Consider the following 17,684-nt stretch of genomic DNA (forward strand, 5'->3'; position numbering starts at 1 on the left):
TTATATCTCTGGGAGAACCCATTCTTTTACATCCTTACAAAATTGCAGGGGAGAGAGTGTACATCTGGGAGTATGGGGATATCTGAGGGCTGTTTCTGAAGGACCACTTGACCCACAAGGATGATCTTCTGCAAGAACCCTGCCTCTGCGAGCACCCCCCATTCATGAGCATCCCTTCCCTGCCTTCAGAAGTGAGATAGCTTGTGGCCAGGAACAGGGCCTTTTCAGTTGCGACATCTAAGAGGCTCATCAGACACCACAGCTTATTTCTTCTTTTAATTTGCCTGGGACTTTTGAGATGCTTAACTCTTCTTACATGAAAATCCTCCTGACTACCACTGAACTCAGAGAGCTAGGTTACACTTTTATGCTGCAGTGTTGGCATAGAAGAGAAGTTTGTCTCCATTGATGGGTACTGAGATCATGTGACAATCTTCTTCTTTGGCGATCACTCTTAGCCGAGTAAGATTGTCTTCCATGTGACAATAGAGTTGTGTCAAGATTACGGTTTGGTGATATGCTTTCAATTTATCATATGGCAGTTGCCGTTATTGTGTGATAAAGATGGCTGTGTAAATCAGCTACACATTACTTTACAGAGCTGTCTGTGGAACAGCATATCCCAAGAAGCAGAAAACAACCGCTTCCTAGTAATATATCATAGTGTGGCTTTATTGATATGACCTCAGCTATATATTATTTTCTGAAAGAAACATTTTGAATTGAAGAGCCTTATTGTGATGTCAGAATACATTATACATTTTTTTATTAATATTGCTTTTCCGTATGTGGTTCATGTGTCATCTTCATTAAATAATGCTTAAAACTTTATGTGCGTTCTCCTAGCTACAGAAAATTATGATGCACTGCCATAAAGGGAGTGTGATGTATGACTTAAGTGGTAAAGCACTTCAAGCCAAGCTATGGAGAGGATATAGGTAGAGGATGTTATTTGATTCCCCTCCCCAAGGATTTGTTCTTTTGTGTTTATCACGTTAGGACACTTTGAGCTGTTCTAATGAATCCTGAGGTTCAGTGATACATTTACACTAGTGTAGACCCCCTGTTTTAACTGAGACTTGAGTGAAGAGGTGAGGTGAGTCATTTTAGCTCTTAAATGGCAAAATTCTTATTCTCTTCAATGGACACTTTGCTGTACAGCAATTCACGAGAGCCAGTGTGGTGTAGTGGTTAAGAGCGATAGACTCGTAATCTGGTAAACTGGGTTCGCGTCTCCACTGCGCCACATGCAGCTGCTGGGTGACCTTGGGCTAGTCACACTTCTTTGAAGTCTCTCAACCTCACTCACCTCACAGAGTGTTTGTTGTGGGGAAGGAAGGGAAAGGAGAACGTTAGCCGCTTTGAGACTCCTTCGGGTTGTGATAAAGCGGGATATCAAATCCATACTCTTCTTCTTCACTGTTGAACAGGCAGCCCCCACCCCCACCCCGGGCCATTTGCATGCATTCAATATGTGCATGACCGTGTATACGTGCATTGTGTCAAACCCAGAAACGCCATAAAGACATCACTGAAACATCACTAAAAGGGCAGAATGGGGGCAGGTAGGGTGGAGTGGTGGGTTTGCAGGCCTTTTCAATGGGTTTCAATTACATGTGATTTCACCAATGTGTGAAGTGACTGTCTGGAGGGCACCGTGTTGGCTGTCCTTGGATTTGGTGGCCATATCAGATTATTCATGTATTTCTTACTGTTTAATGCAAGGAGGTATACATAGTGTCACCCAAGCAGTCTTTCTACCAGACAGTTACCAGATTCAGAGCTGCTTAGCTTAAACAAGGCAGTTGCATAATTTTCCTTACGGCCATGTTATTGAAAATCACGTAAAGAAGAGAAACTATACATAGGTAAAGCATATGCTTTGCATGGAAAAAGACCAGGACTTCAAAACTTGCAATGAAAAGGATGTCATTAAGCAGGACTGGGAAAGACCTCTGGCTAAGACCTTGGAGAACTGCTGCCAGTCAGGCTAGACGGTACTGGGTAAGATGGGTCAATGGGGGATGTACTCTTGATCATGAAATATTTCTAAATATATAAGGGTAGCAGTTCTGTTGGAAATGACAGCACGTTGCTTAGTCTATTCTCCAGTGACTATAGAACTGAGTCACCTAGTTCTGTTACTAATTAATGTATCAATTTACTATGCAAATTTAGCTGCACCAGGGATTGGGAGCCTGTCGAAGTGGTTACAGTATGGGGAATTTGAGGACCTCCAAATGTTGTTGGACTCCAGTTCTAATTAACCCTGCCAGCATGGCCAGTGTTGTAGTCACCTCAACTATATTAAGGGAAGCACTTCTAATTTTGGCTCAGCTGTTAGTTTCCTTTCCATATAGCCATATTCATTTTATTATTAAAACTGCCTGTACTAGCTTTCGGTTGTAATTTGATTTTACAAAATAGGTAAATGTCCTTATAATTTAATCATATATGCTCTTTAAGCCTCCTGCCCTGCATAAACTTGGGCTTACCTTTTTCTACTAAATGAGCTGAATTGGGAGCTTGGGAACAATTAAACTGGCTTTCTTCAACTGATTTCAACAGGATGATCACTGTGTGAGCCATCTGTGATTAAACCCCATTGTGTAACATTCAGAAATCTTCCCACTCAGGCTCTTAAAGAAAAGTAATTCCATTTTAGTGCTCCATATTGTAGGCTTATGTCATTCTCAAAAGACATTGTCTTTGATCAAAGCAACAGCTCTGTTTTAAGGTCAGGCACACTTCAGGCATCTCCATGTTTCCCAGCTGGTGAAAATTTGTTGTTGGGATAGTGGAACAAATTGAAAGGGAGTAATATTTCAATTCTTACACCAAAATACCATGGGAGGAACTCTGTTGCATTATATCCAATGGTAACTTTGGCATATCTTTGTGACATATGAACTGCACTCATTGTTTCTATCCACATTCCATGGATGTTGTTGTTGTTGTTGTTGTTGTTGTTGTTGTTGTTGTTGTATGTGTACCCTGCTCATCTGACTGGGTTTCCCCAGCCATTCTGGATGGCCTCCAACATATATAAAAACACAATAGAACATTAACATTAAAAAACAAATAATTACTACATTGTGTTTTCATTTGTGTAAAGAAATAGTATCTCTTCACTTATTTTTTTTTATTTGATTCCATTTATGAGTCATTTCCAATAAAGTGATATTGGATTGAGAGTATGTATATCAGACAGAACATTCTTTCTTTCTTTCTTTCTTTCTTTCTTTCTTTCTTTCTTTCTTTCTTTCTAGTTTTATATAGGGTACATGGCAAATGAGAATAATATTGCTTATTTTAATGCTCTTTCCCAAATTGTTGGCTTCCGAAGAAAGGTTTGGCAAGAAGGAAGGTTTACCAATCTGATAGCTATACATTTGTAACTATGCCAACAATGTTGTCTTTTGTTACTGGTTGCCATGGGTAAGAAAAAGCAACACATAACCTCTGAACAAAAATAAGACTCTCTACGAGAGGGTCTTCTGAGTCAAAGGTTGGGACCAGTGCTTTAAGCAGGCACAAGTGTATTTTTCATTTTAACAAGTTGCTCTTCATTAATACTAAAGCAATATTTTTTCTTCCTTATCTTCTGTTATATTAGCTATCAGAATGTTAAAGAGAGTGACATAGTTTGAGAGTAAGCTAACAAGTAAGTATTATATCAAATTTGCTCTGTCCTTGTGGCAAAGGTGAGAGATATGAGAAGAAACATCTGTCAAGCTGCCAAGAGGGGCAAGCTGGAGTCTCTTAATAAAAGTGAGAGATGCAAAGAGCTCTAGTGTGTTTCAAAGCTAGACAGCTACCATTTGTATCATAAATCTTTATCATGACACTACCTACCCTTAATGCAAAATTACATTCTATACTGTTTTCTGAAGCATTTCAAAAATTGTAATAACTGGGAATAGGCTGTAGGCTCCCTGTTTCCAAACAACCACTTTGAAAGAGCTATACTGATTTTTAAAGGCCCATTATGAATTTACATTATTATTTATTAATTATTATTATTATTATTATTATTATTACAATTTATTGCCCACCTTTCACCCTAATACCAGGCAACTAAAACACAAAATTAAAAATAGTTTAAAACAAAAAGAAGAAGAGGAGTTTGGATTTGTTAAAGGTAAAGGTAAAGGACCCCTGACAGTTAAGTCCAGTCGCAGACGACTCTGGGGTTGCAGCGCTCATCTCACTTTACAGGCTGAGGGAGCTGGCGTTTGTCCGCAGACAGTTTTTCCGGGTCATGTAGCCAGCATGACTAAACCGCTTCTGGCAAAACCGGAACAGAAGAAGAAGAAGAGTTTGGATTTGATATCCCGCTTTATCACTACCCAAAGGAGTCTCAAAGCGGCTAACATTCTCCTTTCCCTTCCTCCCCCACAACAAACATTCTGTGAGGTGAGTGGGGCTGAGAGACTTCAGAGAAGTGTGACTAGCCCAAGGTCACCCAGCAGCTGCATGTGGAGGAGTGGGGAAGCGAACCCGGTTCACCAGATTACGAGTCCACCGCTCTTAACCACTACACCAGGCTGTGCAGTTCGGTCAATGGCTATGCATCTGCATTCACACTATGTTCAGTTGATCTGCATAATCCACACAGGTTTTTTGAGTATTTGGTGCCTCAAGCACCCACCTAACCAACAGAGTTATGTTAACAGTATTGACTGGAGCAGGGACATAGAATGAGAACATCACTCAGACCCAGTAACTGAATATTTGCGCTCATGATAAATTGGGAACTGAGGAATGACACATTCATTATCTGTTTCCATATGTCCTCTTTTTCCAGGACACATCCAGTCTCCATAGAGATCCAAAGTTAAAAGTGGAAGTCGGCAAATGTGTCCTCTTTTTTAGCTCTTCAAAATATGTAACTCCAATCAGTGGGTTGCACATGAAGTTCAAGCAGTGTGTTGTGTCCTAGTTTTGGCTTAGCTGGAGGCAAGAAATATGGTTTCTATATGATTTCCCAGTCACTGACAAATCTTACTATTTTACTTACATTTGGCTATAATAATTCTAAATTAAATTCCACTGAATGGTTCTGTAGTGGCATGACAAATTATACAAAATATGCCACCCTCATTAGACATTGGCTTGAGTCCTATAACGTGTAATGGACATGTTAGAAAGAGCTAATCAGGAATCTAACATTTTAACTGCAAAGGAACTTAATGGACCATAATGCCTGATATTCTTCACTGTATTATGGCTTTTCAACTCTATTCTACTGAAACAAGATAACTAGTGGGGTACACATGTCATCATTTTCATTCAACTGTCTCCATGCTCCTTGATTACTTTCTTTGACAAGATTCGTAGCAGACAATCCTTATCTCAGTGTGCCCCTGCCCGCCCATTTCTTAATTATGTGCTGTCAAAGACAAATGGGTGCTTAAAGGATGTCTTAGTATTTACATACTCTTTTGTCACCTTTCTTAACTTTGCTGTCCGGGTGGAGGACTTCTAATAATTACAATAATAGTACATCAGAGAAGTTATGTCAGCCTTGTGCATACTATTAATGCATTAATGTGTCAAAACAGCAGTGAATGACACAGCTCCAGGCAGTCTTAAAAGCTACTAATGGTAGTCCCACTCCAAGGCATTGATTTGTAAGCAACCCTAAAGCTATAAAACTTTCCTACTGATAAATGGTTTCACAAGCTTTGTACTAACCATTCAACTCATTTTTAGTATATGGCCAACAGCTGTTTGAAGAAGAGAACCATATAGAAAGAAAACATGTGCCATATTACTGTGTTAGAAAATTACTAATGAATAGTAATAAAGTAATCAGATAATTGAAACAACTAATTTGCCAAAGGTCCACATTCTGTTAGATACCCCAGGACAAAGTAAGGTTTGAGGTGGAATTAATCATGTAATTGGTTTCTGTCGTTCTTTTGGTTCAGATCAGTTTCTTGGTTAATCCAAAAGAGTTTAACCATTTAGAAAAACAGCAAGACCATATATTTTGTCTTGGAGCTATGGCAATGTAGCAATTCTCCACTGAATCCATTTTTGGAATGTGGCTTGCATTTCAGAGACAGCTTCAAAGACAGATCCAGAATTGTTTTTTAGAGCATATGCCTGCTGTGTAACTCAAAGCTCAGTGTCAATCTGAGGTGCACATTTAATAAATCCCTTCTCTGAGTTGACTTTATTTCCTTCACCTGCAGATACAATAGAATTACTGTTCAAATGCTATGCTTCATTTTCACTTTTTGGGGGGAGGAGGGGAATGTGTACTCAAAATGTGTGCTCAAAACTTAATTGTTAAAACCAATTTAAAAATGCTAATTATTTCCCCACTATTCTCTTGGTGATAAATATGCTGATTGGAAAGATTACATCTTTGTAATTTTTTTAAGTGTCATTACCTGAATATATGTTCTGGAATCTGAAACTTGCAATAAAATGACAAGCTTAGAGCAAAGGTAAATGATGGAATTAATGTAGATGATGAGACTTCTTTTTTGTATTTCAGAAATTGCTGACAGCTTGTAGATTCTTATCAGCACAGTTCATTCAACCTTTAAATTGCTTCTCATTCTGTACATAGCTCATATACTGTATGATCAGGAAAAATTATACTAGAGTTGTATGATAATGTTTTGGAGACAATATTATTTTATCCACTTCTGAATGCATTCATTGAGCCTATTGAAATGCATGTAATATAATAACATTATCCTATGATTCTCCTGGGGTTTGCCATGGACCACGGAAAGACTGTATAAGCACACAGGAAACTATTTAGGTGTGAGAAGCAATTGAGGATTATGAATTACATTTTGAGTTCTCACTAAGCTTATTGCTATATTGTATGCTACTGCAGAGGTATAAAGAAATCATCTCATCTTCTGTGAAAATAAATTCTACTCAGCGTGAAATAGGAGAAAATCTCTTAACCCCAGTTATTTTTTCAATTTATGCAGCCCCAGATTCTGTGGACCAGCTTTTGCACTAGCTTATAAAGCTGTTCATCGGAAAAGTCCTGTTATTATTACCATTCTCATTTACTACTGTTTCTATAGCACCTATCTGTTTATTGACAGTGACAATTTCCCAGATACACATGAAACATAGGACAAGAAAATAAATTAAGAGCAATTTCCATTCTTGTGCATGCGTGCTTGAACATAGTATGTGCAAGTGTGCATTGCTAATCAGTTATACTTCCAGAATCCTAACTGGTATCCTAGAAAGTCTTATTGAATCACAACTGCACCCAGAGAAGAACCAGCATCTTTTTGACTGTTTTTATGCAGTGATCTGAATATGCTGACTTTTTCAAGCATCCTGCTGCAGCCTCATCCCAGGATGTGAGAATTCAAAATATTTTAAGCATTTAAATGTTTTGGTTTTAACTTTACTCAGTTAACAATCAGTATATTTAAATAAAATGAAAAACACTCAGTTGAATGGGGTTCCTCAACAGAAGCATCTTAGCCAACTTGCCTTGTAGCTCCTATATTGACGGATATCTGCTCTTGTCTCAGCTGTAACCAAAAACCTAATGTTTCTCTCCCCACTCCTTTCTGTTTGGAATACTTAATTGCCTGCAATTTTAATCTACAGGTGCTTTCAGGTCATTTGAATTGTAAATGAGAAATTTCATCCACTGCCTTTGTGTCCCCATTCTTGGAAATAATATGCATTGAAATCGGAGCTATTAAGAGGATTAGGCGTACTTAGCCAAATTACTACATGAGGAACTCTAGTTTTTAGTATTTACAGATGAGAAAATTATTTACTAGATGTTTATTATATGCAAATACTTTTGTCAAGCTGCCTAATGAACTACAGCACAAAAATTAACCTAATTACATAATGTGGTATCCGCTGGAAATATAGTGGGTGTTTTTTTCAATATGCTGCAAGATCCTCTTCAATGGCTCGCTATTATGGCTTCTCACAACAGTGGGTAAGTGGAATATATAAAGCTGGAGGAATTATGAGGAAAATTAAAGCAGAAAATGCATTAATCAACAAATCACCACTATGTTTCCATTAATCCCTTGCAGGTCTGGTATTTTCATTTTTGGGCCGATAATATTGTTACAAAAAACAACAACACTGGGTGATACACAATGTCCTGCAAGTGAACATTCTTCTCCCTACAGCCCCCTGCACTAAACATTTGGCAGACAAGCATTGTTAGGTTGCACCAGTGTATGTTGGTTTATTGAGACAATTCATTTAACAATATTCGGGAGTTCAGTCTATGCATTTAACCTAAATTTTAAGATTTCAGGGAAATATATTGTAACATAAATTTAGGTGTATATATTGAATCAACATACACGTTTTGGCATATCAGAGAATGAAAGAGATTTACACCCTTACAGTCTGTGGCACAGAAGCTCCACAGCCACTGCGGAGCTGCTTCTCTGTGTTTCCCCACATTGTGAAGAAATAATTCCAGGGAACTCTGTATCATTGTGTGCTGAACTAAGTAAGAGAGTTGGGACCACAAACAGGGAGAGAAACTTAATGACTCAGGGAAGGCACAGATGAAGGGAATAGCCACCACTAAGTGAGTCACACAAGCAGTGCAGAGAAAGAGCAGGAGGGACAGAGAAAATTAGGAGTTGAATGCAGCCCTGCTTAAATAAAGTTACCCTGCTGCTTGACTCTTAATGAAGCACACTCAAGTGAGTAAGGGCCAATTCAGACACATGTTCAAGAGGAAAGCTTCCCTTTTCTGGGGGGCTGCATTGCAGGAGGAGTTCCAGGACCTCCCAGTGACCTGGCTGTGCGTGGAGGGATGCTGCCCACATCACTAGGATGGCCAGCTGCATCACGCTCTCTGGCCGACCAATCAGGTTAGCCAGGGGGCGTGGCTACTTGCTGTTTAAACCACGGCGCGGCCGAGTGGCAGCCTCCATTCTTCCCTGTCTGTCCCATTCTGCCTGTCAAATGCATATGGTAGCATATGGCCTGGGGCATGCAAATGTACAATCAAATCCCACGATAAATCCTCTTCAAGAAGAGGGTGGAAGGATTTCGGAAATCCAGGGAATTGCCTATATGACTGTACACAGATAAGCCTGGTGCCGTAAGTTTTTATTTATTTATTCATTCATTCATTTTAAAAATTGGTACTCGACTCTTTAATCACATTATCAGGTAAGTTTCTAATAAAATATTAACGCACACAATAAAATAGCTAATACACACATTTTGATTTTTATCTTATGCATAGCAAGGCTGTGTGTTTGAGCCTGCCTCCTAAGCTCATATAGATCTAAGAAGTCCCAGTGTGATGAGAAGCACATACAGCAGAAATTCAACAAGTCAATACTTTCTTTAATATACACAGATAACTAATACAAAAAAAATAATTGGAGAAAGAGAGAAATAAACTACTACGTCAAATTCACCTATTGTACAATTCCAGAGAGAGAGATAAACGGTAGCCTGTGGAAATTCATACATCCAATGGAAGTCTGGATTTTCCCCTTGTGACTAAAAGTACTACTGACAGAAAAATTAATATGTATGTGCTGCATTTCCCCCTTCCATTTTAAATAAAGCTCAATGAAAAAAAATATTTTAAAACAATTTTAAATTCAAATGCCAAGCCATGTTACCTTTTTGCATCCACTAGAATTGCATAGCCTAAGGCTATAATCTCAGAGAGGTTACATCTTGCATCCTTCTGAATTTTCATGAACTGTTTTTTGATTGGGTACTATTTAATAGGAATGAGGGATATTTTATTGACGAAAGGATCTTACTTTAGCTGCACAATTGTATGTATGTGCTACCATTAGGATCTTAGTAGGATTATATTTAACTCATAACTTTTATTTTAGGAAGGATGGATAAGGGAGAGAGATAAAATGCTTGTATAGAAGAGAATTGTAATACAAACTACAGTGGTCAGTTGTCTAGCAAGATGGTGTGTTGTGTGAATACATTAATTTGGTGGTCCTGGCTTTTAAATATATTGCATTTCAATCTCAGATTCCATATGTCTGCATTTCCCCCCACGTCTGTCTTCAAGCCTCCAGACATTAAATGAATAAATCATACAGCAAGAGACTCAAAACTTTGGGTTGTGGTGGCTGGCCTAGCTCACAATATTGACGCTTGCTGAGCAATTTATTGTTTCAGCAGGGTTTCCATTTGCTTTATGTGTTTTCTGTGCAGGTAGAGGCAGGTTTTCAGTAGGGTCTCTGCTTCTGGGCTTTTAAAATATATTAGATGAAATTAACTGGAATTCCGTTGTACGTTTCATATATGGAAGGAACTGGCTGGCTGAGGCTAGATGTACTGTTATTAGGTTCATGGTTTGTATTATTCAAAATCCATAGCTACCCTTGTTTTGGGCAGTGCTGCTGAGAGCTGGCACTGGGCCTAGGGGAAGATATGTGATCGGAGGTCCCTTCCTTAATCTTCCTACAAACCAAATTTTAGTACTTTCCTTCAACAAGTTCCTAAGTGACTTAGGTTTAATCAGTGGCGTAGCGTGGGGGGTGCAGGGGGGGCCGGCCACACCGGGCACAACATCTGGGGGTTAGAGTTGGGGGTGCAAATCCACGGGTTAGGGGGTGCAAATTACTTGCCTTGCCCCGGGTGCTGACAACCCACGCTACGCCACTGGGTTTAACTTAGGGTAAGAGAAGCTAAACATAAATGAAAAGCGTTTATCAGAACAGGATAGTTAATGTGATTATAAAAAAACAACACCATTCATTCGTATGCTTCAATCAGAGGTCGTAAACATTGCTCTTCAGCTGACAGAAATGCAGCTTGGATTTGCCTTTCTTGTATGCTGCCTGCCTCACGGCATTAGTCCATGCCTGAGCTAATCTCTTCCTTTTGGACATGTAGCTACTGACCTCCACCTCTGATCTATGTTGATCAGTACTTCCGAGAGCTTTTTGCTGGCGATTATTGATTTGTCTGATGTGTAGTCAAGTTGCTTGCTGCCTAGGTCAATATCTGTGCAGACTGATCAACAGTATTTTTACCCTTGGGTTGGTCTTATAGTCAGATCCAGGTCCCCACCATGGCCTTTTGCTCAAGTAACAAGGATTGTCGCTGTTAAGCAAAGTGTTTCCAAATCTACCTTTCAGCTTACATGACGCGTAAAGACAAACTTTCTGTGCTCTACAGCAACATTGATCTTTTCACCTGCTGAGGAATTCATGTGTGACTTCTACAAAACCTCTGCATGGCAAATCTTTTAGAGTGTGCATTCAGTTCACATAGGCCTGTTGGATTTGTGTGAGGAGCATAGCATAAAACACACCCTAGACTCCTTCTTCACTGGAGGTCTAGCTGTTTTTTTGGAACACATGTTTGCTATTACTAATTAGTTCAGTGCGGAAGGCCTGATAATCTCCCAAGGAACCCTGCAATTCCTTGGCACATAGTTCAAAAACCACTGTCATATAAGAATGCGTCCATTTGTTTCACATAGCCCATTGTTCCACAATACTTTATTCCAGACTCAGTTATTTTTTTAGGTTTGAAATGCCAGATTCAGGATCTGATGGCCCAACACATTATGAAAAACAGGGATGCATCCCAAAAGAAATTGTGGCATTAATAAGAAGGAAATTAAATCCTATTTAATTTCAGTAAATTCTAATGGGTTGGATTGATGACTATGACTGTCTTGCTCTGCATACAAGACTCCTTCCATTCAAAGATGAAGCTCTACAGGTGAAACTCAGAAAATTAGAATATCGTGGAAAAGTTCATTTATTTCAGTAATTCAACTTAAAAGGTGAAACTAATATATGAGATAGATTTATGACATGCAAAGCGAGATATGTCAAGCCTTTATTTGTTATAATTGTGATGATCATGGCATACAGCTGATGAAAACCCCAAATTAACAATCTCAGAAAATTAGAATATTAAATGAAATCAGCAAAACAAGGACTGCAAATAGAGCAATATTGGACCTCTGAGAAGTAGAAGCATGCATATGTACTCAGTACTTGGTTTGGGCCCCTTTTGCCTCAATTACTGCCTCAATGCAGCGTGGCATGGATGCTATCAACTCGTGGCACTGCTGAGGTGTTATGGAAGACCAGGAAGCTTCAATAGCAGCCTTCAGCTCTTCTGCATTGCTCGGTCTCATGTCTCTCAACTGTCTCTTGGCAATGCACCATAGATTCTCTATGGGGTTCAGGTCAGGTGAGTTTGCTGGCCAATCAAGCACAGTAATCCCATGGGCACTGAACCAGGTTTTGGTACTTTTGGCAGTGTGGGCAGGTGCCAAAGTCCTGCTGGAAAATAAAGTCAGCATCCCCATAAAGCTCATCTGCAGAGGAAGCATGAAGTGCTCCAAAATCTCCTGGTAGACGGCTGTGTTGACCCTGGACTTAATGAAGCACAGTGGACCAACACCAGCTGATGACATGGCTCCCCAAATCTCTTTTCTGATGAGAGCAGTTTTTGCACCTCATCTGGAAACCAAGGACCCAGAGTCTGGAGGAAGAATGGGGAAGCACACAATGCCAGATGTTTGAAGTCCAGTGTGAAGTTTCCACAGTATGTGTTGATTTGGGGAGCCATGTCATCAGCTGCCTAGAGCAGGCATAGGCAAACTCTGGCCCTCCAGATGTTTGGGATTCACATCATCCCTAGCTAACAGTACCAGTGGTCAGGGATGATGGGAATTGTAGTCCCAAACATCTGGAGGGCCGGAGTTTGCCTATGCCTGGCCTAGAGATGATTCCTTTTCCTTCCTGTACCACTTTGCACACTGTTCCTGAGGGTTCCCCAACCCTCATTGGCAGATTTGTGGAGAGCATAGGGAGCAGCAGTGGGAAGAAGGAAAGGCTGTAAATAACCTCCTCATCCTTCTGCCCATGGAGTGTTCAGTAAGTGAAGTTCCACCAAAGACATATCCGGAGTCAATCATTGTTTTTAAATGGAAATTTAGGCGCACTATTCCTGTTTTGCGCAATGCACATTTTGATGAAATCAAAGACAGGATTTAAAATCACTTTTGATACAGAACCGCTTCTTTGATCTTTTAAGGAAGAGCAGCATTTCTCTGCTGCCAATAGTTTGTGAAATCAAGCAGGGAAGCTGTAGTAAACTGGTGTAATGTGTGTTGTTGTAAGATTTAGGTTTACTTTTTCTCAACATTTTAGGTTTGCGTGTTCCTGTTTTGACAAACTGAAAAGCAATAAGTAAAGAAGGGGCAGGAGAGGAAGGACAGTAGAGTGGGAAATCAAGTCAGGGGTTAACTGTTTAATACATTTCAGTCAGACAGAACCAGGAAGGTGTTTGAGATCTCTCCCTCCCTCCCTCCCTCCCTCCCTCCCTTCTACCTGAGTTTCCCATGACACTCAAACCTGACATTATGATTTATCTCATCAGTGGGTGGATTGGGGTTGGGATTTTGAAGTTCATTTTGCACTTATTCTCAGTGTGCCTCAGTGAGTATTGAAAAATGTGTACTTATATTTAAATAAAAGACTTGCTCTGCCATCACACCTCAGATGTACTTGGGTGCACAATCTCTTTAAAAGATTGTCTCCTTGTAGGATACATATAAAGTGTGAAGTGGCCCTTGGCCTCAACCATTCATTGAGATCATATTATTTCGCTGCTACTTCATTGAGAAGAGGAAAGTTGAGTAGCAAAGGAATCCTCATATTATTCCCAGAGGTGAAGTGCAGAGGTGGCTAAGGAAACCTTCATAAACCTCATTTCCTAGCAGCTATATTTTCCTCAAAACCATTTCTCAAATCAGTTTATGTTACCGCCTAATTGATCTGCAAGATAAAACCATAATATAATATTATATGTTTCTGTTTTCATAGCTGAGTCCACTTCTGAAAGATACAGTCCTGAAGAGAACATTCAATGCAACATTGAATAATCCGGTTGTGATTCAAGTGGGCAATTCCATTTACAGACCTATGACAGAGAAAGATATTTTCTGTGTGTCGAATGAACTAGTCTCGAAAAAGTGAGTATGATAACTTTACCCTTCCTGTCTTTGTATTTACTATTTACTAAGAAAAGCAGGCTGGTAAACAGGGAGTTTACAGGCGTATTTTGCTAAGATTTTCTGCACTTTGAATTAAAGCAAACAGTTTTCACCTGAAGAGTTTATGTCTGAAGATTTTAAAACTACTAATAAATTAGATGGCAACTTTTCTGTAGCTCATCTCCTTAAACTAAAGACCAAGCTATGTAAGACTTATAATGCAAAGGCTAGACTATGTTTTACTTAGTCATAAATACAAGATTCTGGGACCATAGAAGAGGAGGAAGAAGAAGAAGAAGAAAAAGAGGAGGAAGAAGAATAGTTTGGATTTGATATCCCGCTTTATCACTACCCTAAGGAGTCTCAAAGCGGCTAACAACCTCCTTTCCCCTCCTCCCCCACAGCAAACACTCTGTGAAGTGCGTGGGGCTGAGAGACTTCAGAGAAGTATGACTAGCCCAAGGTCACCCAGCAGCTGCATGTGGAGGAGCAGAGACCTGGTTCACCACTCTTAACCACTACACCAAACTGGATGATGATGATTTTATATCCTGCCCATCTGGCTGGGTTTCCCCAGCCACTCTGGGCTGCTTACAGCATATATAAAAACAAAATAAAACATCAAACATTTTTAAAAAAGAATATCATACAGACTAGAAATAAACCTATAATTAATTTTATAATGAATGATTTTAGAGTGTTGTTTGTGCTGTACTTTTGTACTGTTTTATTGTTGTTAGCCGCCCTGAGCCCAGCTTCGGCTGGGGAGGGCGGGATATAAATAAAATAATAATAATAATAATAATAATAATTATTATTATTATTATTATTATTCAATAGAAACTAACAGCAGCAACAACATTAATAATAACAGTTAACAGTTATACACAAATTAAAATAACTACCAACCCCAACTAAACATTTAACGAACTCCAACCCAACAAAAACAAAAACAAAACAGAGGAACCAAAATTAAATCTGTTTAAAACATTTTAAAACATTTTAGCCAGTTGCTCCAACCCAAGTGTTGTTCTAGCAAAGTCCCTTAGGCCTCCCAGGAGCCTCTTTTAGCTGTTTAGGGTGAGTCTGGGCCCTGCCCCCAGGCCAGGTGGAAATGGACCTTGCAGCAGGGAGCAGTCTTCCGTCCAGTACTCCAGAAGCAGCAATGGATGGACAGAGTCAGGCAGAAATTATTATTCTGAGAATCAAAGTTAAAAGAGCCTATGCACAGAGCTTTTCAGGAGGATTGGATGGACTAATTTTGGTGTCTGCTTTCCTCAGTTCAAATGTATCATGTATACAGGTCAGGTGGTCTCCTACCAGTTATTCACATATAATAAGGAAGAGGATGAAGAGAATTGATGAATGGGAATGTTCACCCACACCTACATTAAGCAGGGACAATTGGGAAAACCTAATTAAATGCACCCCTCTCTTTTCATACAGACAAAATGAAGCCACAGTAGCTGGGTCCCTTTGAAGGTTGTCCTGTGAAGAAATGTCAACAGTTTGACGACGTCCTCATATCATTTGTTTGCTTTGTCTTCTGGGATATAAAAACTGCTCTTGCAATATATCTGCTTTATTTTTCTTCTTTGTGAAGTTATCTTCCTTGTGCCTGGTCTTTTGCAATTTCTGCATTTCTGCTTTTATATCATAACCATTAATAAAGTTATTTTGCAAATTAATATATTGTTCTTTGCAAGACAACACCTTGTTTAGCACACACAAGTCCAGATTTTGGGATGAATCTATGAAAGCCAGAATATGTTAATGACATATTTGAATATAGTGTATGTTTTTGGCCTGAGCTATCAGTCCGCAGGAGTGGCAAACATAATGGCTTTTGCAACATTATAGATATCTCTAAATTCATGTAGATTGCAGAAACAACCAGAAGAAATACAAGTATGTGCATGAGATTCTTTGCTATTAAAAAATGAATTGTATTCTACTAAGTTACACTCAGAGAAGACTCATTAAACATAATGAACCTAAGTCAGTCATGCCTATAATTTAAATAGGTCTATTCTGGGAGGTATAATATTTTATACAACCTTGTATTGCATCCTGGTTTTCAGCCATTCTGGTTAGAGGTCTGTAAACATATTTTTAAACATCTCAAATACTTCCTAAGTTGCTTCAGGTTTCTTAAGACCCAGCTCTATGAGAATATACAAACAACATGCATGACAAGCGGGATCTGCGATAAAAGATCAGGCTTCTCAATTGTCATTGGATCTTACCCAAGTAGAAATGGTGCCTTGCAACTGAAGTTCAACCCCCAAGTGGGGACTGCAGGAGCAGAAAACAGTGATATGACAAAGGAATGGGGCAAAGAAGTGAGTCCCCGTGTTCCCCACTCATGCAATAGCAAATGCATGAATTTAAATGCCTGACCAGGGCTTTTGAGCAATATACCTCCATTCACTGCCCCTCCCCCAATGGTAACCATGTAGAAAGAACATTTGGATAGGGCTCAAATCAGCATGTACATTGATCCTCCACTTGGGAACAGTGGAGTAGCCAATCCAAATTCATCCAGTACGAAGGGAAACCAGTTTAGGGTTGTCTAAAAGTACCAACATGTCTGTTGAAGACATTGGTCCAAATGTTAAGAGATAAGGCTTTGTTTAGCACACACAGTGCTAAAACCAATTGACCACTACATGACGCAACAAATTTGACACAAATTAAGTTTTAATCTCATATGCTTTCCAAATATATTTGCAGCCCTCCTCATATATTGTAGGATGTCAACCTTCTCAGTCTATATAGTGCTTTTAGAGTGTTTAAAGCTCTTTACTAACATTATTAAAACAACAAAGAGTTGGTTTTGTTGAGAATGAAAAGCTTTTTGCCACAATGTGGCCATAGAAATGTGTGATTCACGGGAGACTGTCCCACAATCTCTTAGAGTTGGGTCTTCTGGCTTAGTTTAATGATGACTAAAGCCTAATATTTAAGCAGGCTGTCAATGGCCACAGAAGCCAGAATCATTAAAGAATAACTTGAAACTGGAAAATGTGCATAATTTGTACTCTGGAGTGTAGGCTCAAATCTAATTTTATGTGGGTGGTATATGGATGCAAAGTGCTGGTCTTAGCAAAACACTCAAAGCTAACTACCAATTAAAAAGCATTCTGTAATATATCATTGCTATATTCAGCAATAAAGTGTCTTAAATTCACTGTAACCATTGATAACTTCTTTTATCACACCCTAATAAAGACTGCGCAGAGCTACTAGATCACATCCTATTATGGAGTCATTCACAGCAATATTAGCTGTGTGGTATACAGTGAGCGGCATGATTCATAGCCATCTTCATACAACTCACACTTTTAAAATGGTAACGGAAATTTGCAGCTGGTGAAAATGTCTTTAAGCCTGCTACTTTATCAAACATTTAAGAAAAGAGCACAAAGAGCGCCATTTTTATTTTATTTTTGGTAGCTGTGAACAGGATTATCTAAGGAAACTAACCAACATCCAGCAAAACAGAATGCTGTTTAATTGCTAAACATGCTCAATATTTTCAAAAGAAAATTACCTGGTGCCACAGATGCCACAGAAATAAATGGGACTTGCATTTGAGTATATGTGTGCTCCACAGGAAAACGAGAAATCATGTTATGACCCTATCTCCCACGTCTGAATATCTTGCCCTTACTTTGTTGTCATTTTGATTTTA

At 39.2% G+C, this 17,684-nt stretch overlaps 1 protein-coding gene across 1 annotated transcript in view; it reads left to right on the forward strand.

Moving 5' to 3' along the window:
- The window catches only part of STPG2 (sperm tail PG-rich repeat containing 2), a 221,452-nt gene extending 205,774 nt beyond the window's left edge, over positions 1–15,678 (forward strand). Inside the window, exons 13-14 of the mRNA XM_083756595.1 lie at positions 13,821–13,969; positions 15,437–15,678. Coding sequence (XP_083612721.1) covers positions 13,821–13,969; positions 15,437–15,470 — 183 coding nt within the window. The 3' untranslated portion in view covers positions 15,471–15,678. The remainder of the gene's footprint in view (positions 1–13,820; positions 13,970–15,436) is intronic.
- The last annotated feature ends 2,006 nt before the right edge of the window (positions 15,679–17,684 follow it).

The sequence above is a fragment of the Podarcis gaigeae genome (assembly GCF_964106915.1).
Source record: "Podarcis gaigeae genome assembly, chromosome: 9".
Taxonomy (NCBI): domain Eukaryota; kingdom Metazoa; phylum Chordata; class Lepidosauria; order Squamata; family Lacertidae; genus Podarcis; species Podarcis gaigeae.